The 23667-nt window shown below is 45.7% G+C and overlaps 1 protein-coding gene across 3 annotated transcripts in view; it reads left to right on the top strand.

The window, feature by feature from the left end:
* The window catches only part of PDE4B (phosphodiesterase 4B), a 570792-nt gene that overhangs the window by 293803 nt on the left and 253322 nt on the right, over positions 1-23667 (top strand). The window contains exon 1 of one of the 3 annotated variants that reach the window (XM_073643833.1): positions 788-1285. The exons of the other annotated variants lie outside the window; for them this stretch is intronic. Coding sequence (XP_073499934.1) covers positions 1239-1285 — 47 coding nt within the window. The 5' untranslated portion in view covers positions 788-1238. Of the gene's footprint in view, positions 1-787; positions 1286-23667 lie in introns of those variants that run through there. 3 annotated transcript variants of the gene reach the window in all.

Here is a 23667-nt window from a genome sequence, read left to right on the forward strand (position 1 = left end):
GCAGAGTTATAGTAGTTATATTCTTGTACATAGGGGGCAGAATTATAGTAGTTATATTCTTGTACATAGGGGGCAGTACTATAGTAGTTATATTCTTGTACATAGGGAGCAGTATTAGAGTAGTTATATTCTTGTACATAGGGGGCAGTATTATACTAGTTATATTCTTGTACATAGGGGGCAGTATTATAGTAGTTATATTCTTGTACATAGGGAGCAGTATTATAGTAGTTATATTCTTGTACATAGGGAGCAGTATTATAGTAGTTATATTCTTGTATATAGGAGCAGTATTATAGTAGTTATATTCTTGTACATAGGGGGCAGTATTATAGTAGTTATATTCTTGTACATAGGGGACAGTATTATAGTAGTTATATTCTTGTACATAGGAGCAGTAGTATAGTAGTTATATTCTTGTACATAGGGGGCAGTATTATAGTAGTTGTATTCTTGTACATAGGAGGAAGTATTACAGTCTCTATATTATTCATTATTCTAAAGCTTTTTCTTGCACTGTTTTACCATATTTACTGTATCAGTCCTCTTACTCTTGAAAAATACAAGGCAGTTAAGGGGTTACATAAAAACACTTAAAATGAAAGTCCTTTTGAAATGGCTAATCACATTTCAGCAGATAGTTTTATGTTTGCTTTTACTGTAGCTTAGGCAGTGACTAGAGCTTGGGGAGCCCTTGGCGTTCACTGCCGCTGTCCTATAGGTTTTGTCATTCAGGAAATCTGATCTCACGTGTTATGTGTTCCTGAGTTTTCATTCAATAGGTTAAATAATCTAGAACTAGTCAAACAGGACATACAGCAGCTACTGACACGATGTGGAGTGAAGAAATGAAATTTTACTTGACTAATCTTAGTCATGTGGACTTTGGCAGAGGACCTCAAAATATGTCTCGCTCTTTACTTTTAAGGCTTGTACCTGGAAAAAGAAACAAAGGCTTTGTTTGAAAACAGAATCCTGAATTCTTTCTAAACTCCTTATTAACTGGTCAACGGAAAAGGATTTTGTGCTGAACAGATTAGAGACGAGACCAGAGAACCTTCTGTTTTAGCTGAAGGAGCAGGACTTTTTGGACTACTAACACCTCCGAACACATCATTGTGAATATTATTCATCAGCTCGGAGCTAAAGATTTCTAGTACAGGGTGGGAGGGAAGGACGGAGAGTGATAACTACCCCTTTTAGTAGCCAAGCAGCGCAAGTACAGAGACGCATCAGCCATGCTAACAGTTAAAGAGTTTCCAAGTCGGCGTCACTCGTGGATATGGTATGTGTCTCTTATAGAATAAGTCTTGTATGGAAAAAAAGTTTGAGAGCACTAGAGATACTTAAAATGTACAGATGTAGTAGAGCTGATATTGTTAGAGCTGATTTGACTGTTTTTGGTTTCGCATAATAGTGCAGAGTTGTAAATCTAACAAATTAACTATTGCTGCATTTGTAAAAGGAAATTGCATATTCAAAATCGCATCAGCGAATGCTTACGTTGTTGCAGTTTATTTTATTGCTTTTGTTACTTTTTAGTTTACCTCTGCATGCAGTTTTTTAGAGTTTTGCAACCTTATAGTGTAAATGTATAAATCTGAAGTGAAGTGCTCAGCACATGTTGGGTGAAAACGGTGTGCCTCGTGTATTTGCCACCTGTATAGGATAGCGAAAAGTGAACACCTGCTTTTACTCGCTTGTCAACTGATTGTGTTAAACAAGCTATTATGTTGGCGAGCGCTTGTAAAAACAGGATTACGTTGCAAGGGTTCTGTGTGACGGTGTGCGTTATAGTGATATATTTATGGCTGGATTCACACGTGGCATTGGATGCGCAGATTGGCGCGGTTTTCAAATTGATTGGAGTTGAAAGGAGTTTCATTGGTAACGAACATGCAATAAACCGATTCAGCCACATGTCAGTGCGATTACGGCCACAACGTATGGACCCAACCTTGTGTGTATGTAGCAGAGGTGAATTATTGAACTACAGGCATATTTACCCTTTAACGATCCATCACCTTAGTTGTGACAAACTCATCTATATAATATTCAGGCAAAATCTATAAAAACATACATAAGGATAGTGGCATATTACTGGACAATATCAAATAAGGGGCATCTGCATTTGTAAAGGGGTCTTTCTTGGCTCGACAAGTTCTCCAAGATGATTTGACAGGTTACCCTGCACATGAGTTAAACCAAAAGACAAATTTAGCTCTGCTACATCACTTTTAAAGTAAGAAATGTTTTTTTGCCAGTCCCACCATCCGTCATCACCTTCATATCAACTGTTGATACCGATGCCTTCTGTTTAATCTGCTGTGAAAGTGTGCGGGTATAAGTGAGAACAATGGAGTCAGCTGATAGGATCCAAGAAAGCGGCGCTGATTCACCACTACCCTGCAGGATTGAACTTGTGCAGGTTTTTAGGCTGTGTGCCCACGATGCGTTTTTGGTGCGTATTTTGGTGCGTATTTGCAGAGCGTAAACGCTCCAGAAACGCATTGCATACTGTATCCCATGACTTCCTATGACATTCTGCAAGTTCTGTTCACATGGTCCGTATTTTTTCTGTGCAGATTTTACTCGCAGAAAAAATACGGACATGACCAATTCTTGTGCGTTTCTGCATGCGTATTTGCCTATACAATGCATTGGAAAAACGCACGGCAAATACGCATGCAAATACACGTCAAATACGCGTCAAAAATGCATGTAAAAAATGCATGCGTTTTTCTGCCAAGGAGATGCAGAAATGCTCAGGAAAATTTCTGCTTCATTTCTGCATCGTGGGCACTAAGCCTAAGGCCTCATTTTAATCTGTCCATTTCTAATGTTATCAGTATTAGCAGTTGCCACTTCTCACGTCATTGTCCTAGGAGTGACATCAATGAAACCGTAAAATCGCCCTTAGTCTGCATTTTTCGGTCTCACTGTGTACTTCCAGCGGTATAGATTAGGACGTGTGTTTTACTCTGATATCGCAGCTAGGAGTTATTAGCAACTGTTTATTATGTTCTGTATTATAATTCCTTATTATATAATGCTCCTGGAAAAGCTCAGTCCAAGGGCCTAACTATAATGGGTATGAGAGGTTGCATCAAGAGGGTCCCGCAGCCTGGAGGTACTAAAAGGGTCCCATAGGCCAGCAAGAGAAGACCAATACTATTAACGACACTTAAGGGGTCTAGTTGGAGATTTTGCATTGCACCCCAGGAGTTTAAAGACTCACAGATAAAACACAAACATGAACAAGTCTGAATGAGCCTTAACGGCTTATTAGAGGAGCATATTATATGGACGTGTGCTGTCTGTATGCGTCACTGACCACACATGGAGAAGCACATGCATCCATTATAAAAAACGGCATGTGAACAGGCCCATAGACTGAAATAGGTACATGCGTGAAAAATGAACGGACTGAACAAGACTTTAAAATCCAACCTTGCTCCTATTGGGGGTCAGTCAGGTGGTTGCCATACTGTAGAAGACTAAGGCTATGTTCACACATCATGTTTTTTTTGGCATCAATTTTCTGCAGCAAAACCTGATCTTCAAGGGCATTTTGTTCAGGATTTTTCTTGCAGTTTTCGTGCTTTTTTGATGCGTTTTTTTTCACTGTCCTTTTGTCTATTTTTATGCATGTACATAAAGTTCTGTGAAAAAAAAAGAACCCCATTCTATTTTGGCATCAAAAACGCTGATACAAATTTTGATGCGTTTTTTTAGCGTATTTTTGTTTTTTCGTAGACTTTGCTGGTACTGCAAAAGGCAGATGAAAAGTTGCATAAAAAACTGCATCAAAAAAACGCTGAAAAAACGATGATGTGTGAACATAGCCTTAAGCACGGCACTCCCATATTCGGTGCCCCAGTAGGATCCTATCCCTTTAAGTGTGTAAAGTAAACTTGGCACTCGGATGTGAAAACAATAGATATTTATTTGTGCAGGAAATTCAAAACAGACATTTCGGTCCTAAAATGGACCTTTTTCAGTAACACGGATTGCACAGGTAAAAGAAAATCAGAAATGACAGCGCAAGTGACAGGTAGCAGCAGCTGCAGTGGAGGTGGTTGCCATACGTGTTAGATTGTAGAATTCTGGGTAAGATTTACTAACAACTACGTTAAGTACACACATGTGAACAATGCAGAAAGAGAGCATGCTTTATGAAAAACAATCCCATGACTGCTATAGGCTAAAAATGACACCTATACAGATCCCTAAAAAAGAGTGAAAATAAAAACATGAGAAATGTGAATAAAACTACTTTAAATGCATTAGTTCCAGTTTTTAAATTAATATGTGTAGGTAATACAGAAGTGTAAATGAGCCCTTATTTTTATAACGAGCGATCCAAGTGTGTCATCAGGACAAGATTGCACCCCCAGGATATATGAACGACATATTCCTATTTACTGACAGCAAGCAGAGAGTTTGAAAATGGCAAGGAATTGAAACAGACAAAGTACTATATTTTGGGAAAAAATATATATTGTTCACCACACAGTTTAAATAATGTGTTAAGAGCCATTACGATTTCGGAGACAATGTTTGTTTGAATGTTTGTTTTTTGCTTTTTTTTTAAACATTTGCAAAAAAAAAGTAAACAAAAACCTATAACTATAACTACAGCAATAGTCTGAAATTATATCAGAAGGAAGATTTATCTTCTCAAAATTTAATTGTAAGTTGGACAAAGCAGAGGAATGTAAAAAATCGGAATGAAGATTAAGCAAAAAGTCTGTATATATAGAGTGGCATGTAAAAGTTTGGGCACCCCTGGTCAAAATTACTGTTATTGTGAACAGTTAAGAAAGTGTAAGATGAAATGATCATTAAAAGGGCTAAAATTAAAGATGACACATTTCCTTTGTATTTTAGGCAAACAATATACAGTACAGACCAAAAGTTTGGACACACCTTCTCATTTAAAGATTTTTCTGTATTTTCATGACTATGAAAATTGTACATTCAAGCTCATCAAGAGAATGCCAAGAGTGTGCAAAGCAGTCATCAAAGCAAAAGGTGGCTACTTTGAAGAACCTAGAATATAAGACATATTTTCAGTTGTTTCACACTTTTTTGTTAAGTATATAATTCCACATGTGTTAATTCATAGTTTTGATGCCTTCAGTGTGAATGTACAATTTTCATAGTCATGAAAATACAGAAAATCTTTAAATGAGAAGGTGTGTCCAAACTTTTGGTCTGTACTGTATATATATTCATCTTTTACATTTTAAAAATTACAATAATGAAACTGGACTGATGCAAAAGTTTGGGAACCCTGCATGGTTAGTGCCTAGTAGCACCCCATTTTTGCAAGTATCACAGCTTGTAAACGCTTTTTGTAGCCAGACAAGAGTCTTTCAATGCTTGTTTGAAGGATTTTCATCCATTCTTCTTTGGAAAATTCTTCCAGTTCTGTGAGATTCCTGGCTCGTCTTGCCTGCACTGCTATTCTGAGGTCTAGTCACAGACTTTCAATGATTTTCAGATCAGGGGACTGTGAGGGCCATTGTAAAACTTTCAGCTTGCACCTTTTGAGGTTGTCTATTGTGGATTTTGACGTGTGTTTAGGATCATTATCCATTTGTAGAAGCCATCCTCTTTTCAACGTCAGCTTTTTTTATAGATGATGTTATGTTTGCATCAAGAATTTGTTGAAATTTCATTGAATCCATTTTTCCCTCTACCCATGAAATGTTCCCCGTGCCATTGGCTGCAACACAACCCCAAAGCATGGTTGATCCTCCCCCATGCTTAGTGGTTGGCGAGATGTTCTTTTCCTGAAATTCTGCGCCCTTTTTTCTCCACACATATCTTTGATCATTGTGGCCAAAGTGTTCTATTTTAACCTCATCGGTCCACAGGACTTGTTCACAAAATGCATCAGGCTTGTTTAGATGTTCTTTTGTATACTTCTGATGCTGAATTTTATGGTGAGGACGCAGGAGAGGTTTTCTTCTGATGACTCTTCCATGAAAGCCATATTTGTGCAGGTGTCTCTGAACAGTAGAACAATGTAACACAACTCCAGAGTCTGCTAAATCTTTCTGAAGGTCTTTTGCAGTCAAGCAAGGGTTCTTATTTCCCTTTCAAGCAATTCTATGAGCAGCTCTCACTGAAATTTTCTTTGGTCTTCCAGACCTTATCTTGACCTCCACTGTTCCTGTTAACTGCCTTTTCTTTTGCCAGCACGGTGGCTCAGTGGTTAGCACTGCAGCTTTGCAGCACTGGCGTCCTGGGTTCAAATCTCACAAAGGACAACATCTGCAAGGAGTTTGTATGTTCTCCTCGTGTTTGCGTCGGTTTCCTCCGGGTTCTCCAGTTTGCTCCCACATCCCAAAGACATACTGATAGGATACTGATAGGGGATGTAGACTGTGAGCCCCAATGGGGACAGTGCTGATAATGTCTGTAAATTGTCTGAATTGTAAAGCATTGCGGAATATGTTGGCGCTATATAAATAAAAAGATTATTATTATTATATTATTATTTCTTATTTACATTTCGAACTGAGGAAAGGGCAACGTGAAAACGCTTTGCTATCTTCTTAGCTGCTTAGAAGAACTCATGGCTGCTAGTGTTTGACACAAGGTTAGAGGAGGCTTGGTTTTTATGAAGCTGGGAAATTTGCATCACCCGGCCTTTCCTAACGATGATAGTGAACAAGCCATAGCCCTAACAGGCTAATTAACGTCTAAAACCTTGATCAAAGTTATGTGAGCACACACATCTCCAAGGGTGGCCAAACTTTTGCATCAGCCCATTTTCTTTTTTGTAATTTTTTAAAATTTAAAAAATGACAATATATATATTTTTTTGTCTAAAATACAAAGGAAATGTGTCATCTTTAACTTTAGCCCTTTTAGAGATAATTTCTTCTTCAATTTGCTTAAATGTAAACAATAACAGTAATTTTGACCAGGGGTGGGTCTTTGCCCAATGTGTCAGAGCCATGCATTTAGCATGAATACCGGACAAAGCTCCGGCCTATATGTCAACCATATCCATAGGGTTCCATTCACCCAACAGAGGTCAAGAGTTTTGGAGTAACTTCCTATACAGAGATACATTTCAAAGAAACCTTGTACTTGGGATGGTTACGTTTTATTGTTGTTGTTGTTTTAATTGGACCTTATGCCACTGTATAATTAGGAATCCAATTTATTGTATGCTTAAACACTGATATAAGCACAAGCCTTCCATCGAAGATAAATGTCTGGTTTGTGTATCTGTCGGAAAGCTGTGAGCTGAGCTGTATTGTCCTCAGGTTAGGCGCAGGTTCATTAGAACAAACAGAGATCAACAAGTGAACAATGACTTCTCCTTACATTATGAAAATCTTTATTTTCTGACGGCAATTGTTAATGCAAAATCAGAGTATACGAACATAGTGCAGATTAATATCTTAACGCTGGATGTCCTGTGGTTCTGCTGAACCAAGCTTAGATTATGCTAGTAATTTACAAGCATCTAAAGGCCCATTCACATGGGCCAATTAGCAAATAAGCATTCCTAAGAATGCTCGTTCCTGATCATCGGTCCATGTAAGGGCTCATTCAGACTTCTGCTTTTTCGTGTGAAAAAAACGGACCATTTGTCATCAGTGTTTTGAATCATATTTTAATCTGTGTTTGGTCAGTGTGTTATTTTTACTATCAGTGTTTCATTAGTAATTTTTTTGTATGGAAAAGATGTCCCATAAATGTAAAAAATGGACAGCACACAGATTACACATAAATTCACACGGCCGATGAATTTATAGGACATGGCCGGCTCCAAGGGATTAGCACTGTAGACCATACATAATGGGTACTTGTTCTATCCATGCAGGGGCTCCTTGCTATTTACATGCTCTAGTCTGGTCCTTTAAATTAGAAGATTTGTTCCCATTATCTAGGGGTAATGTTTCTCCTTGCGGAGAGTGACGTGTTAAGCACGTCAGGTGAGGAGACTTTTAAAGCCGGCTTTAAAAGTCTCCTCACATGACATGCTTAACACGTCACTCTCCGCAAGGAGAAACATTACCCCTAGATACTGGTCTGACGCCTCTCATCCAGCCAAACCAGAACTCACACTTTGCACTGACGAGGGGCAGTACCCCGAAACACAGTGTCTGCAAATTGAGTTTCTGGTATTGGCTTTTATCCTAAGTCATGTGATAAGGCTCGTTAAAGGGACACTATTGACTTTTAGGATTGCTGCTTCCTGTAGGTGGCACTAGAGTTCTAGTCCTCTTCCTCTCTGAAGAGACAATTTGCAAAATTTGTTCCCAAAAGTATCCAGGCACTCAAACTCAAGAAAATACAATGTAAAAAAAAACAATGATGCTTTATTCGATCCATAAAAAGTTTTTAAAAAAAACAATGAAAAGCAGGACATCCTGGTCAAAAAACTAACACTGTCCTGCGCGTTTCGAACCAGTATGTGTGATCGGTTCTTGAATAAAGTATCATTGCTTTTTACTATATATTTTCTGGAGATTGAGCGTTGAAACATCTACCCCTGGTCTTTTGAGCACAAATTCTGTGCTCATCCAATAGGAGTCTTTTGTCTGAACACGGCTGTGGGTCTGACGCGCCCCCTGGGCCTATGCTGTGCTGCTGTGCAGGGGGAATACCCGGAGCCGGATCGCTGGGGGTTGTAGTTCTCCGTGGCGGTGACCCGGTCCGTGCCCAGGGTGGTCAAACCAGTGGCAGTCTATTTGTATTGTAATAAGTGTCCGACTACGCCACCCGTGGATTGCGGTCAGTGGGGACCGCCGCTGCGCTGCCGACCGCTGAGGCTGATGTTGTTCGCGCAGCCGAGTATGGGATGACTCCCCACGGGAGAAGTATTGCCTCAGGGCAGCTAATGTGGAAGATGATGGGAGTGATGGTGTGAGGGTCCCAGTGCTAATGGTGCAGGAGCGGCAAGGAATCACAGAGACGGGAGGTGCAGTTTAGGGTCTTTACTGATGGTACAAGGCAGACCCTCCTGGGAGTACTGGCTAGTATAAGGGGCCTGGTCAGTCTGCGAGCAAGCAGGAGTTCCCCTGGCCAGGTGGAGTTGTAGGCCTCCCCGTTTATCTGCACTCTTCCTGGCTACCTTGCTGTCAGCGGTTACAAGTAGCCCACGTCCCTGAGTATACCGTGTGGTGCTCACTCGTATGGCTGGTGACTTGGGGCCTTCTGTTAGCCTCTGCTCCTGGATGGCGGCGCTGGTCCCTCCTCTGTGACTGAGCCTCCGGGCTTCTATGGCCAGAGGACCTGGAATCCCCTGCCGGCTGGTTTCTGCTGCTGGGTGTATATCAGTCCCCACAGCCTCGGACTCCTGTGTCCGGCTTTAGTATCTTCGTCCAGGGCGAACTCTGCTCAGCTGCAGCCCCTGGACTTCAGCTACTGCTCCTCCAGAGCTCCTGATCTCACTTTCCCTCTCCAGACTCTGACTCTAATCCCGCCCCAGACCCAGTTTATAAGGGCAGATTCCTCCCCTCCCAGGTCTGGGCGGACCGTGTTGCATGTTTAGGGATCCTGACCAGAGAAACCTCCCACTTGCTCTCAGACATAATATCTCTATTACTGTGGCAACCAGACCCCTGGGGTGTCACATTCCCCCCTAGTAAATTTTAGTACTCCGGGACTAAACACATTTTTTAAAGAAACATAAATACAGGGTATAACAATAACAAGACAACATATTTACAAGAAGCTTTAGTCTGTAGAGGTCACGGCGTTTCCGTGACCGGGTGTCCATATCACCCAAGGTGAAGTTTTAAGGGAAGTAGGGGACCTGTCCAAAGCAAACCCCTTGCGTTGTCCTTGGGCGTGGCTGCAAGGGTAGACTAACTACTTTGGGCCGCAAGTAGGCCACGCCAGACAGGTTTTCTCTTCCGCGGCCGTCTTCGCAAGAGGCACCAAGGTGCAACCATCCACAATACCGTTCCGGCTATCCAGCGTCCACAACCTGTCAGTCCAAATAAATCTGCAGGGTAACTGAGAAACATAATTAGTAACAGGCAACAAACATAAACCATAAACATTTTTCAATAAACAGTCAACTTTACAGTGCATTGGTTTAGATTCTCCAGCGAGCGGGCATCTGACCTCTAGTGACTCTAGTGGACCTACGGAGCTCACTAACTGGTTCTGCACTACAGGGTGTAGGAGGTGTTATGGGCAAGCTGGGCAGCTTTCTGCGCACTCTTTGGCTCACTAGGGGCACGGCAGGCTCACTACTAGCAGAGGGTTGATCCTCCTGTACTGCTGGTGTGGACTCTTCTGCCTCTTGGGCCGGCTGCTCTTCCAGCTCTACCGGTTCCTCTGTAGGCACTTGCGGGGCTGGCTGGAGAAAGGTGAGGACGGGTACCACGACAGCGCCGTTTACTTGTGTCCAAGACCGGGGGAAGTCTCCGAGTACGGTACTGATCATTTCTTCCCTTTCCTCTGCGGGTTGAGGGTTTTCTTGATCTTCTTCAGGGCTTTGCAGCTGCTCGGGACACTTCTTCAGGTGGTCTCTGGAGACAATGGCTGTGGTTTCTCCTCCATCCTTACTGATTACGCAGATTTTTGGGTTCTCATGGCTTGATGGCAGTACGGTGTACGGGTCCTTCTCCCACTGGTCGTCCAACTTGTGGAGCCGCCTCTTCCTCTTCAAGACCTGCTCTCCAGGTACCAGGGGAACAGCGGGAGCATGCTGGTTATAAGCCTTCTCTTGCCTTTCTCTAGCTTGAGACAGACTTCGCTCGACGCTCTCCTGCACTTTCCGATACTGCTGTTGCCGTTCTGTATCCCAGTCTGCCTCTGGCGAGGTGTCCTCAGGTGTCAGGACTCCCATATCCAGGTCAATAGGCAGCTTACCAGGTCTTGCTCTCATTAGGTAAGCCGGGGTACAGTTGGTGGAACCTACAGGGATGTGGTTATACAGGTCCACCAGATCGGGCAGTTTCTCAGGCCACAGACTGCGTTCTTCCAGGGGCAATGTTTTTAGCAGATCTATCACCACCTGGTTCATCTTCTCGCAGAGTCCATTGGTTTGAGGGTGATAGGGCGTTGTTCTTATCTTCTTGCAGCCATACAGGTTGCAGAACTCCTGGAAGACCTCCGCTTCAAAGGCTGGTCCTTGGTCTGTCAGCACTTGGTCCGGGTACCCGTGTGGACGGCAGAAGTGCTGCTGGAAGGCTCTAGCTGCTGTTTGAGCCGTTAAGTCCTTGACCGGGACCACCACCAGGAACCGGGAGTAATGATCTACGATTGTGAGGGCGTAGACATACCCAGATCTGCTTGGAGCCAGTTTCACATGGTCCAGGGCTACCAGTTCCAGTGGCTGTCTGGTGATGATGGGCTGCAGGGGAGTCTTCTGGCTGGCTCGGTCTTTTCTTCTCAGGTGGCACGGGCCACAGTCTCTGCACCACCTCTCGATGGCTCCTCTCATGCCTACCCAGTAGAACCGTTCACGCAACAAGAACTCCAGCTTCTTCCATCCGAAATGCCCTGCTCCGTTGTGGTATGCCTCCAGAACCATAGCCGCGTCTCGTCTTGGGACCACTACCTGCCAGGTCAACTCATGTGTTCGAGAGTTAACCATTCTCCGGCACAGCTTCTCCCTGTAGAGGAACAGCTTACTTTTCTCCTTCCACAGTTGCTTGGTCTCCTCCGGAGCATCTGGGTCAAGACGGGCATCGGCCTGGGTCAGCATTTCCTTCACCAAATGGACTGCGGGATCACTGTCTTGCGTCTCCGCCCAGTTGTAGTGGGGCAAGGGATTGAACGTCACGGAGCGCCTGTCTTTCACATGGTGGGAATACAGGGTAATCCCATGACGGTGGAACGCAGGGAGCTCAACTTCTTCCAGATCTTCTGGATCTTCCCCTACGTCCGGTAAGTTCGGCATTCTAGACAGGGCATCCGCGTTGGCATTTGAGCGTCCTGCCCGGTATTTGATGGTGAATTCAAAGTTGGACAGGCGGGCCATCCATCTCTGTTCCAGGGCACCGAGCCTTGCAGTGTCCAGGTGTGTCAACGGGTTGTTATCCGTGTACACGGTGAATTTGGAGGAGGCAAGGTAATGCTTGAAACGTTCGGTCACTGCCCACACTACTGCCAGGAACTCCAGCTTGAATGAGCTATAATTCTCAGGGTTCCTCTCCGTGGGCCGTAGCTTTCGACTGGCGTAAGCGATTACCCGTTCTTTCCCTTGCTGGATCTGGGACAGTACGGCTCCTAGCCCGATGTTGCTTGCGTCCGTGTGGAGGATAAAGGGCTGGCTGTAGTCTGGATATGCCAGGATTTCATCCCCCGTGAGGGCCATCTTCAGCTGGCAGAAGGACTCCTCTTCCAGCTTTTCCCACCTGAAGGGCGGCTTCTGGTTTTTGGCTTTCCGAGATTGACCTATCAGGAGGTCCTGCATAGGGGCTGCCATTTTGGTGAAACCGGGAATGAATCTTCGGTAGTAGCCTACCAACCCGAGGAACTGCCGCACTTCCTTTATGCTGGAGGGTCTTGGCCAGTCCTTAATTACGGTGATCTTATCAGGGTCGGGAGCCACTCCGTCAGCACCCGTTACCAAGGACTCTTCTATCCTTGGTAACGGGTACGCATCTTTGTGTGTGATACGGTTGACCTTCCTGTAGTCTACACACATTCTCATGGTGTTGTCTTTCTTTTTCACTAAGACTAGTGGAGCTGCCCAGGGGCTACAGCTGTCCCTGATTACCCCAGCCTCCTTCATGTCTCTAAGCATCCCCTTGGCGTGTTGGTAGTGTGCCGGGGGTACGGGTCGGTGTCTCTCCTTTATGGGAGGATGGTCTCCCGTGGTGATGTGGTGTTCTACCCCCTTTACTCGCCCGAAGTCTAGCGGGTGTTTACTAAACACTCTCTCGTACTCTCGAACCACCCGATAGACTCCCTGTTTCTGGTGTGAGGGAGTGGAGTCAGTACCCAAATGCAGTTGCTGACAGCAGTCCTCCATTGGATTCTTAGAGCCGTTACCTTCCTCTGGTTGAGATGGAGGCAAGGGTTCCACGGCCTGTACAGAATTCTGGTTTATGGTGAACAATTTGGCTAGCGTGGCATACCGGGGCAGGTATACTTCTCTCTCCCCGATATTTATGATGCGAACGGGCACCCTCCCATGGCGTACATCGACCACCCCCCGTGCTGTCAAAATGGTGGGCCTACTGTCTGAGTAGACGGTTTCTACCATTGCTTGGTAGTCTCTACCTCTTAGACCAATAGCTGCCCGGCACCAAATCATCATCTCACTTTTTGGGGGCATGGCAATAGGGAACGGGTCACACATTCTCACGCTACCTATCTCACCACCAGATAGGTCCACCTGTTGCCGCTTCATCAGTGCCCGGATCTCTTTTTGGAGCACACGCTGCTGGCCGGAACTGGCGTTCTTGGCAACCTGCTGTAAAATGAGAATCACCTCTGCAAGACAATTTTCAATCACATTAGTTCCCAAGGTTATTCTAGGGTGACTCTCATGACGGTCTATGTCCACTATAATCAGTCCTTGTGCCGCCAGATCGACTTTACCGATCTTAATGGTCACCTCTTTGAATCCCACCTGCGGCACGGGCTGACCATTGCTGGCGATGATACTCAGGTCGTCATCTCGGTAGCGGGTTATGTCCGAGTCATTCCAGTACTGCTTGAAGAGCACGTACGGGATGGTGGTAACCTGTGACCCGGTGTCTAGTAGGGCACTCATAGGAATGCCATCCAGTACCACAGGCAAGATTGGACGTCCCCCTACGTATTTATCACGCCAGTTTGATGGGCCTGATGGTCTTATGCCTGGGGGTTGGCCCTCTACCCCAGGTTGTGCCCGTTTAAATGACAGTACCTTGCCACATGTCCGGGTTGATTGCAGCGGCGGCAGATGGGTCGTCCGTCTTCGTTGTATCTGTCGCTGGGTCTTCCTCTGGCCGGTGGGGTCCTCCTCAGTCGGCGCCACGGGACGTCCTCCGGTCCGGATGCCAGCTGGATCTTTCCTGGAGAAGAGACCTGTAAAGACTGCACAGTTCTGGTTAGCGCGGCAACACTCTTAGTCAGCTCTTGGACCTGATGGCGCAGGTCTGTTGCCGGGTCATTGTTCAAAGCCTGCGCATCAGCCCCCACAGGCCCTGCAGACAAGGGCGCCGTCTCCTGGTGGTAAGTGATAGCAGGGCGCCTGTGGGTCACAGCGCCACCTGGTGCCGGTTCTCGGAGCACCCGGATGGCTCTGTCCTTGAACTGTGCAAAGTCCAGGTCAGGGTCCTGTAAGGCCATTGCCCGCAACTGGGTTCGGTGGGCATTACACAGTAGACCCTCAATAAATTGTTCAGTCAACAGCTTATCTTCATTTCCCACGCTGTCAGGGTCTGCCTGCTTAATGGCTCTCAGGGCCTCTTGTAGGTTTAGCGCATAGTCTCTTATACTCTCATGTGCCCGTTGTTTGCACCCATAAAATCTTAGTTTTATTTCGGCTGAGGTGCGGGTGTCAAATGTGTCTTTCAGCCGGGTTAGTATGTCTCTGACAGTCCTCTTCCTCCCAGGTGGCCAGGACTTTACCTCCCTTTGGGCTGCTCCGATTAATTGGGCCACCAGGATGCTCACTTTTTGCTCTTCTGTGAGGGGGTACACCTGGAAGAGGCTATCCAGTCTTTCTCTAAAGTCATTTAGAGTATGTGACTCCCCTGAGTACTGGGGTAGCCAGGTTGCCCCCGGGATATAGGGCATGGTGAATGGCATGACTGCTGCAGCGGTTGCGCTGGCGGTGGCTGTGGCAGTGGAGCTCCCTTCGGTGTCCGGCATCCTCCTCCCCCCTAGTGGACCGTGGCCTACCTTGCGATGCTCTTCTTCCGTAGGCCGCGGCTCCGCAGTCGATCGTCGAGGTTGAGGACCTGGCGTCGCGCTCCGATGACGTCAGCGTCGCTCTTCCTCCCTTCCAGGACCTTGCGCAGCGTCAGAGCGTGGGGCGGAGCGTGGGGCGGAGCTTCGGATCTCGCGCGCTTTCGGCGTCCACGCCCCTCTTCTTCCCCTGCAGCGTCCCGAAGATGGCGTCCGAAGGCGGGAAGCAGCTGCGGATGGCGGGAAGAAGGCAGAAGACGGCGGGAAACGGTCCAAGATGGCGTCTGATGGCGGGAATCGGCTCCGGATGGCGGGAAACGACTCCGGACGGCGGGAAACTTCACCACAGGTAAGTATAAAAGTCTCTTTTTCAGGCACGCAGTACCCGGTGGTTGCGGGCACGAAATCCTGCCTACTACGCCAAAGTTGACGCGCCCCCTGGGCCTATGCTGTGCTGCTGTGCAGGGGGAATACCCAGAGCCGGATCGCTGGGGGTTGTAGTTCTCCGTGGCGGTGACCCGGTCCGTGCCCAGGGTGGTCAAACCAGTGGCAGTCTATTTGTATTGTAATAAGTGTCCGACTACGCCACCCGTGGATTGCGGTCAGTGGGGACCGCCGCTGCGCTGCCGACCGCTGAGGCTGATGTTGTTCGCGCAGCCGAGTATGGGATGACTCCCCACGGGAGAAGTATTGCCTCAGGGCAGCTAATGTGGAAGATGATGGGAGTGATGGTGTGAGGGTCCCAGTGCTAATGGTGCAGGAGCGGCAAGGAATCACAGAGACGGGAGGTGCAGTTTAGGGTCTTTACTGATGGTACAAGGCAGACCCTCCTGGGAGTACTGGCTAGTATAAGGGGCCTGGTCAGTCTGCGAGCAAGCAGGAGTTTCCCTGGCCAGGTGGAGTTGTAGGCCTCCCCGTTTATCTGCACTCTTCCTGGCTACCTTGCTGTCAGCGGTTACAAGTAGCCCACGTCCCTGAGTATACCGTGTGGTGCTCACCTGTATGGCTGGTGACTTGGGGCCTTCTGTTAGCCTCCGCTCCTGGATGGCGGCGCTGGTCCCTCCTCTGTGACTGAGCCTCCGGGCTTCTATGGCCAGAGGACCTGGAATCCCCTGCCGGCTGGTTTCTGCTGCTGGGTGTATATCAGTCCCCACAGCCTCGGACTCCTGTGTCCGGCTTTAGTATCTTCATCCAGGGCGAACTCTGCTCAGCTGCAGCCCCTGGACTTCAGCTACTGCTCCTCCAGAGCTCCTGATCTCACTTTCCCTCTCCAGACTCTGACTCTAATCCCGCCCCAGACCCAGTTTATAAGGGCAGATTCCTCCCCTCCCAGGTCTGGGCGGACCGTGTTGCATGTTTAGGGATCCTGACCAGAGAAACCTCCCACTTGCTCTCAGACATAATATCTCTATTACTGTGGCAACCAGACCCCTGGGGTGTCACAGGTCCATCGGTCCATATTGGAGATGCATATGAGGTGGAGTTGAACGTGCATATACATTTTTGGGTGAATTCGTAAATCAGACCAGACTAGAGCATGCTGTATTTTTTTACACTAACCTGAGGTCCATGTGAAAACTAGGTCACGTGCACTAGCACATAAGCTAACATTATGGCCCAGATTACATCATTGCCTTTGCGCCTGTTTTTTGTCTAGTTTTATATTTTGTGCCTTTTTTTGTTTGCCCCCAATCCATCATTCTATTTGCAACTTTTTTGAAGTATTTATATGCGCTTGCCCCTTTGTTTTGTTTTTCCACTTTGTGGGTAAAGTTTAGCAATTCTAGACGTTTTCCCTGATTCATCAATTGCAGCTTTTTAAAAAGTCGCAAAATGTGGTGTAACTCCACCCTAGTCCCCACTTCGGTCTATTTTCAAGTACGCCAAAGTTTTGGCCCAATTTTTGTGAACTTTGGCACCAAATTGACAGGCTCCAAAATTCGTAAAAGCTGAAAGGAAATAAACCCTTTTTGTTTTACTTTGTTTGAAATTTATGAATCACGTGGACCATTGTGATGAATATGGTGGCAAAAACGGCAACTAATACCACAAAAAAGGAAAGTGACTTAAAAAAACAAAACAAAAAACAAATGATAAATAGGGGCGTATTTGCTGTCTGTTTTCCACACGCATGTGAAAAATGACAGTCTCAATGAGGCCTAAGGCTGGTTTCACTGCCTCATATGTGAGGCTGATAGTACAGGTAAAGATACCCAGGGGTGGGATGGGTATCCTGATCCAAAAACACTGCAAGTTTCATGGATGTGTAAAACTGGCCTAAGGGTGATGCCACATGTTGCGTCTGGCTTCATGCGTCCAAAACTCAATCCACCACACAGCCCAATCAGCCAATGATTCTGAAACCATTGGGACTCATGAGGCCCGATGCATCTTGTGGTTTCACCATAAAAATATCGCTGATCAGCCGTCGAACGAGCACTTTGATTGGAAGGTTCTTGCGGGCCGTTAAATTATTGTCAGCAGAACATTGCCTCATGTAACCAGATGTCCTTCTGACAATATGCACATGTATGGGGACAGGTCAATCATATTAAAGGGTTATATCTATCTTCATAGATGGGTACTGAAGTGTTAAGATCTCAAGAATGGCTGAAAATTTTAATAAGCATAACATTGCAAAATTGCTTGTACTTACAGGCACTATCCGACAATACCCATTTATCAAGATGAGAATTACCCTTTAACCACTGTTCTGTCCCATATGATTTGTGTTGGGCTAAACACGTCATGAGCGCAGATCGGACATCGGCACAGAAAATCGTGCCTTGTAAACGGGCCATATTTTCGGTTCTGGAGAACTGCCGCATTTCAGAAAAAGGCTACTCCGGGTTGAATGCTGGTGCTGGGTTGACAGGAGCATCAATAGGCAAATATTTGGGAGTCAGTGACCTCATTGTGCAGTACTTCCCATTAAACTAATTAAGTACATGGCTTGAGTCTTTGTGGCTCGGTATTGTATACACTAAACGAGGTAAGACGATTCTTTCTATCGATTTGTTGACGCGTTTCATAACATTTATTGTGCCAGAGCGATGCGTGTGGTCACGTTCACTACATAAAGACTACATACTGGATGTACAATGCACTTCACCATGACGACCAGCACAACAAAGGTGACTCTCATAAGACTTGCACATCGTCAGTGAAAGGCAAGTATCCTCTTACAGGCGGCATTTAAACTTGAAATCCCAATGACGCTGCTGCTCATTCCCCAGAGAAAACGGTGCGGCGTGTTCACCATGTATGAGGTTTCGTAGGTGTCAGACTGAGGTTCCTTGGATCCAGTGGAGGAAATGGTGCAGCACAAATGAGAAATTCCAATATGTCCAATCTGCCGAAGAAATGGTCATTCTGTGTTATGCACGGACTAGACAGCGCTTTCAGGGCCACTTTTTGTATTGTTTTTCCAGTATTCCTTCTAGAAGGGTCACTAAGGGGAGGATGCCCCTCTACTACAATCATATGCGCATAGAGGGAATAAACATGTGGTCTGTTTAGGCTGCACATAGATTAAACCAACTAAGCGGCCATCATTAAATGGGCATGCATTGAAATACAGTACATTTGTAATAATGAAAATGATATAATATGAAGAAAATACTTCCGCTGCTGTTGGTATAGTTCTTGTTCATTGCTCCGCTTGCATGTAAAGCTGATTAAACAATCAATAGTGAAAAATACAAAAGGTGTTGGGAAATAAGAAATTATATTACATGTAATATAGTCTCTTATTTCCCAATGCCTTTATATTTTTCACTTTCACGGACAATAATAAAATTATTTTGCATCACCTAAGCCAAAGAGTGTGCGTTGAAATTTCCTGCCTTGGTCTAGGGGGTCTCGTACCCCGTTCCACCAGCATGTCCCAAGACGATCGAGTGCACGCCAAACTCTTTAGTACCTAAACAATCATAGTAACAGCCAGAGAAAATCTGAAACATGTTGGGCTGGATCACAGTCTACATAGGGCCCTGGAAAAATGAGAGCAGCTTAAAAAAGTCAAAGATAAGGTGTGTGCAAATGCAATATAATACATTTTTCAAAAGCAGAAACACAATAAAAAGTGCCCAAATTACAGCTCAATATTATGTCCAAATAACAGTACCATACACTGTCCATATTAAAGCACCCTACGAGTGCACAAATAACTCCTTACAGTTTTCAAATGATAGTTTTTATAAAGTGTTCAAATAACAATGCCATACAGTATGCAAAAGAAAGCACCAAACAGTGTCCAAATAGTAAGTCCTTGTAGTGTCCAGATGACAGTACCACATAAATGCCCAAAAAACAGCAGACAGTGTTTGTAATATGGACGTTATGTTTCACACCTCTTCAAAGTCATACCGTGTCCAAATTAACAATCCATACAGTGTACAAGTAAAAGAATTATTCAGTGTCTAAAGTATAGAAGGTGTGTACAGTTTTCCATAAAACAGAACCAGATAGTACCCAAATAACCATATCGCTTCCAAATAACAATGCCTGCTAACTGTAACTTGAGGGAAAAGGTGGCGTTTGCGGGCACTTCCGGGTCCAGAGGAAACAGGGTGACCAGGAGATTAGAAAGAGGGGAATTTTATTGACAACGCGTTTCGGAGTTGTTCCAACTCCTTCATCAGTGCTAACTGTAACAGCATCGTGCAGTAATGTCTAATTAACTGGATTCAGAAAGCTCCTTGAGCTAGAGGTGGACACCTCGGAGGCAGTTACCTCTTTTTCTCCTCCTATATTTCTACCTGACAATAACACATTATAAACGAGTCTTCCGCCCTCTTTCTTGGCGTTTACCTGCAAAAGGAAATGTCTGGATCATTGGATGCTGGAATATAGGAATAGTACTGTTTTAAAGTTCCTTTATTTTAACCTAAGATATTGACGAGAGAAGATTCTGAATTATTGACGAGAATCCTATAATATATTATAAGAACCCCAGGACCTCAGAGAGAAAGGCTAAGCGTTCCCAGGTTTGTTCTTTGCTCTGTCAATAATGGAAAAATCCCAAGAGTAGCTAATGTCACCTGTCCCCTCCCTCCGCGCCCGAGAGCGCTTCTGAAAGAGGCGTTTAGGGATTCCTCTGTGTATTGTGTGCTCACTCGCTGTGTACATTGTGTGAATGTGACGTCTGTTTGGTGAGATCAAGCAAACAAATGGCTGGCGTCAGCTCAGAGAAAGCCCTTGCTCAACTCCTTGAGAGCTTCTCTGAGGAAGCCTACAATGATGGTCCTCTCACGGATAACAATGAATCACAGTGATGGGGGTCCCTGCGGGCTGCAATAATGAGATCTGTTTATTTCTATTAGCAGCATGTAAGAGGATGCTAAATCCAAGATACATAACTGAATGGAGTTACAATGGATTTACCCTTCCTTCGGTATAAATCCTGATCTGACTCCATGGCTCCTGAACTTTCTCCATATCACAATATGGAAAGTCTTCCTGCATTTTTTCTTTTTCAGCTCCCGTCTATACTGTGTTAGTAAAATGCTGCAACGCCCTGTTTTAAGTTATGTGTACATGGAATTTAACTCCTGTAGATTTTCATCCGCTGCAAAAATCACTGCAGGATGGGCAAAATCTGCAGTGTAATCTTCAGCTTACATTTACACGTTGCAGATTTGAATTCCACAGGGCCACTCAATTTACACATCGTGTGGATGATATTTCATATAATGGCCATCTAAACTACCAGGAGTGTAATAAGTAGCTGTGTATATGTCCCATGTGCACATCACACCAGACTTTGTCCTTTACTGTGACCACGTCAAACCTTATGGTAAATTCATTTGCTGCACATTTTCCATGCAGATTTCATACCAGAAACTCTGCAGCATAATACAGTATGAGCTAAGTAGATGAGAAACAAAGAACTTTCATCTACACGCGTTAGAATATTTAAGCACAAATATTTACATATGTCAATTCATTCTGCGGAAGTTAGTACGGATTTCTCCCTTTCTAATTCTGTGGTGACGATATTTGTTGCAAGACCACATGAAACAGAGAATTTTGCTGCAAATTAGCTGAACTTACTTATTATGGTCGTGTGATAGGCCTATTCAGTCCTAGTGCTGTCCATGAAAAAATCTGATAGCACTCAGATTTAGGCCACGACCCCACTATCAGTATTTGGTCAGTATTCGGTCAGTATTTTTTCTCAGGAGTGGGAGCCAAAACCAGGTGAGGAACAATCAGAGAAAAGGTATAATAGAGCTGACGCGCCCCCTGGGCCGTGGGAGTACTCGGCAGCCGGGCCGCTGCGTATGCCGGTGGGGGATATCATGGTGGCTGGCCCAGTCCGTGAACCAGGGCGGTTAGTAAAAAGGGGAATTTATAGGGGATTTGGAAAGTTCGTGACGCCACCTGTGGAATGCGGCAAAAGGGGTGCCGCTGCTGCGGAGCAGTCCTCTGGAGCGGGTGTTACAGCAGCAGGGATGGTGTGGCTCTCCACAGGTAGAGCTAGCTCCAGGGCAGCGTGGGGTGTAATGGAGGATGCTGGGGAGAGATGGCAGGACAGTCCCGGAGGAAAGACGGACACTCACACGGGGGTAAGCTTCAGTACCTTTACTGGTGATGCTGCAGGCACGGTCCAGGGTACTCCGGGCGAAGGGTGCACTTTTGGACTCTCCCCAGTGAGCGGGTATAGGTCCTCCTGATCCATGACTTTTCTCGCTAAGCTTCTGGCCTGCCTGGAACTAGGTCTAGCTTGGTTACTGTCTCTCCCTCCCTTGCACCTGCTGACCTGGTGATAGGGCCTTCTCTTTGGAGATCACTCTCCCTGGGCGCTGGGGCCGCCGTGACTCCTAGCACTGGTACTGTAGTCAGCGTTTGGCAAACCTGGGACCTGTAGTCCTCCAGGGGTTCCGGTGGTCCCTACTGGGTGTAAAGAGTCCCTGTAGGCGCGGACCCGGTGTCCGGTATATATCTCGGGGTGAGCCTGGTATGCTCCTCTGCCCCCTTGCTACTTCTTCCTTCTCCTCTCGCCTTCAGCCCACTCAAGGCCCTCACTAGGCCTTCACACGTGCTGTAGGCCTTGGCTCGCCTAAACACAGCAGCCAGTGTGCTGCCTCTTCGCTGCTCTCTGAGCGTCAGCACGCTCTCAGCTCACTCTGAGCTCTGTCCCTCTCTATGTCTGAGCAGGAACTCCAAACTAAACTGAGCTGCCTGGCTCCACCCTCCCTATATATATCCCTATCAGGGCTCCCTCTGCTGGTCTGAGGTGGTAGGGTGGAGGTGTGTGTATGTGTGAGGGCCTCTTGTGGAGAAGTCCATCCATGCACCCTTCTGGGTTCTGTGGCACCAATGCGCCACAGAAACAAGTGCACTAATTCCGCATTTATCACCCACTGCTAGTTTTTGCTCCCACTCCTGAGAAAAAATACTGATTGAATACTGACCAAATACTGATAGTGGGGCCATGGTCTAAGGGCTCTTTCTCACGTCCATGTTTCCAGTACGTGTGGAGACAGTTTCCACACGTACTGGAGACACTGACACACGTAGACACATTCAAGTCTATGGGTCTGCGCACGTCAGTGAGTTTCCTCGGACTGTGTGTCCGTGTGCTCCACACGTTGACATGTCCTTTTTTTGCAGATGCACGGTCCGCAAAAGTGTCTCACGCTGAACACACACGGATGACATCCGTGTGTCATCAGTGTGACATGGACCGGCGCCTGCCCTCATCATGGTTCCCTGCCGGCGCTGCTATCAGCACCAGCAGGGACAATTATGAGGGTAGTAGTAGTCTGCTTCCGCTGTGTCCACCTGTAAAAATAAGATTAAAATAATAAAATCCATATATTGACCTGTCCTGGAGCTGAGCTCAGGAGCGGTGTCCTGTCACTCACTGAGAGCAGCTCCAGGGCCCGCTTGCTGGAGCGGCTCATTCTCACCAGCTCCTCTGCTGATCAGTAGCATGGATTACAGCGGGGGACACTTAGGTGAGTACATGGATTTAATTATTTTAATCTTATTTTTACTGGTGGACACTGTGGGAGCTGACACTACAACCCTCATCACTGAACCATGATGAGGACAGTGTTCAGCACCCGGCGCTTGGGAACAACGCTAACTGTAGCGCTGATTCCCAGGCGCCGGTCCGTGCGATCCTGATGCGGCACATGGGCGGCACACTGTTGCCACACGTGTGACACACGGGGCACGGATATCTCCGGTACCGGAAATATACGGACGTGTGATACCGTCCTAATGTTGTTCAGTAGGGATGATCAGATCACCATTTTTTTCATCAATAAAATGTTTTAGGGAAAAGAGTTGCAGCAGGCACTATTCTCTTCCATATTTCGGATGAGACTCACCTATTCTACTCTATAAGTGCTCAAGAAAGATCGGATCCCATACAGATCAGCTTTATAACATCCTAGTGCAATTTTTTAACATAGAATCTGGTCTTGTAAATCCTAATAAATACTGATGTAGAAAAATGAATGTCATGACAATACTGATGAAAAATCATCCCTTTTTTTTCTGGATAAAAAAAACAGATGGTTTTTATATGCTTGTGTGAACCTAGCCTCAAGATAAGTTCGGATGATTTTCTGAAGCAAGACCACAAAAATCTGCAGGGTAATCCACAAAGCAAGTCCACATCAAATTGTGTGGCTCCTGCTCTGGATTTACCGCTATGGATTACAAAAAGTGAAACTCCTATATTATAATTAGTCATTACAAACAGACTGATCTATTTCAAGTGTTTATTTCTGTTAATGTTGAAGATTATGGCTTACAGCCAATGAAAACACAAGTCATTATCTCAGTAAATTAAAATAATTAACAAAAATCACCTGCAAA

Source organism: Phyllobates terribilis, unplaced genomic scaffold (assembly GCF_046119375.1).
Source record: "Phyllobates terribilis strain yellow unplaced genomic scaffold, ASM4611937v1 Scaffold_8__6_contigs__length_399053987, whole genome shotgun sequence".
Classification (NCBI taxonomy): Eukaryota; Metazoa; Chordata; class Amphibia; order Anura; family Dendrobatidae; genus Phyllobates; species Phyllobates terribilis.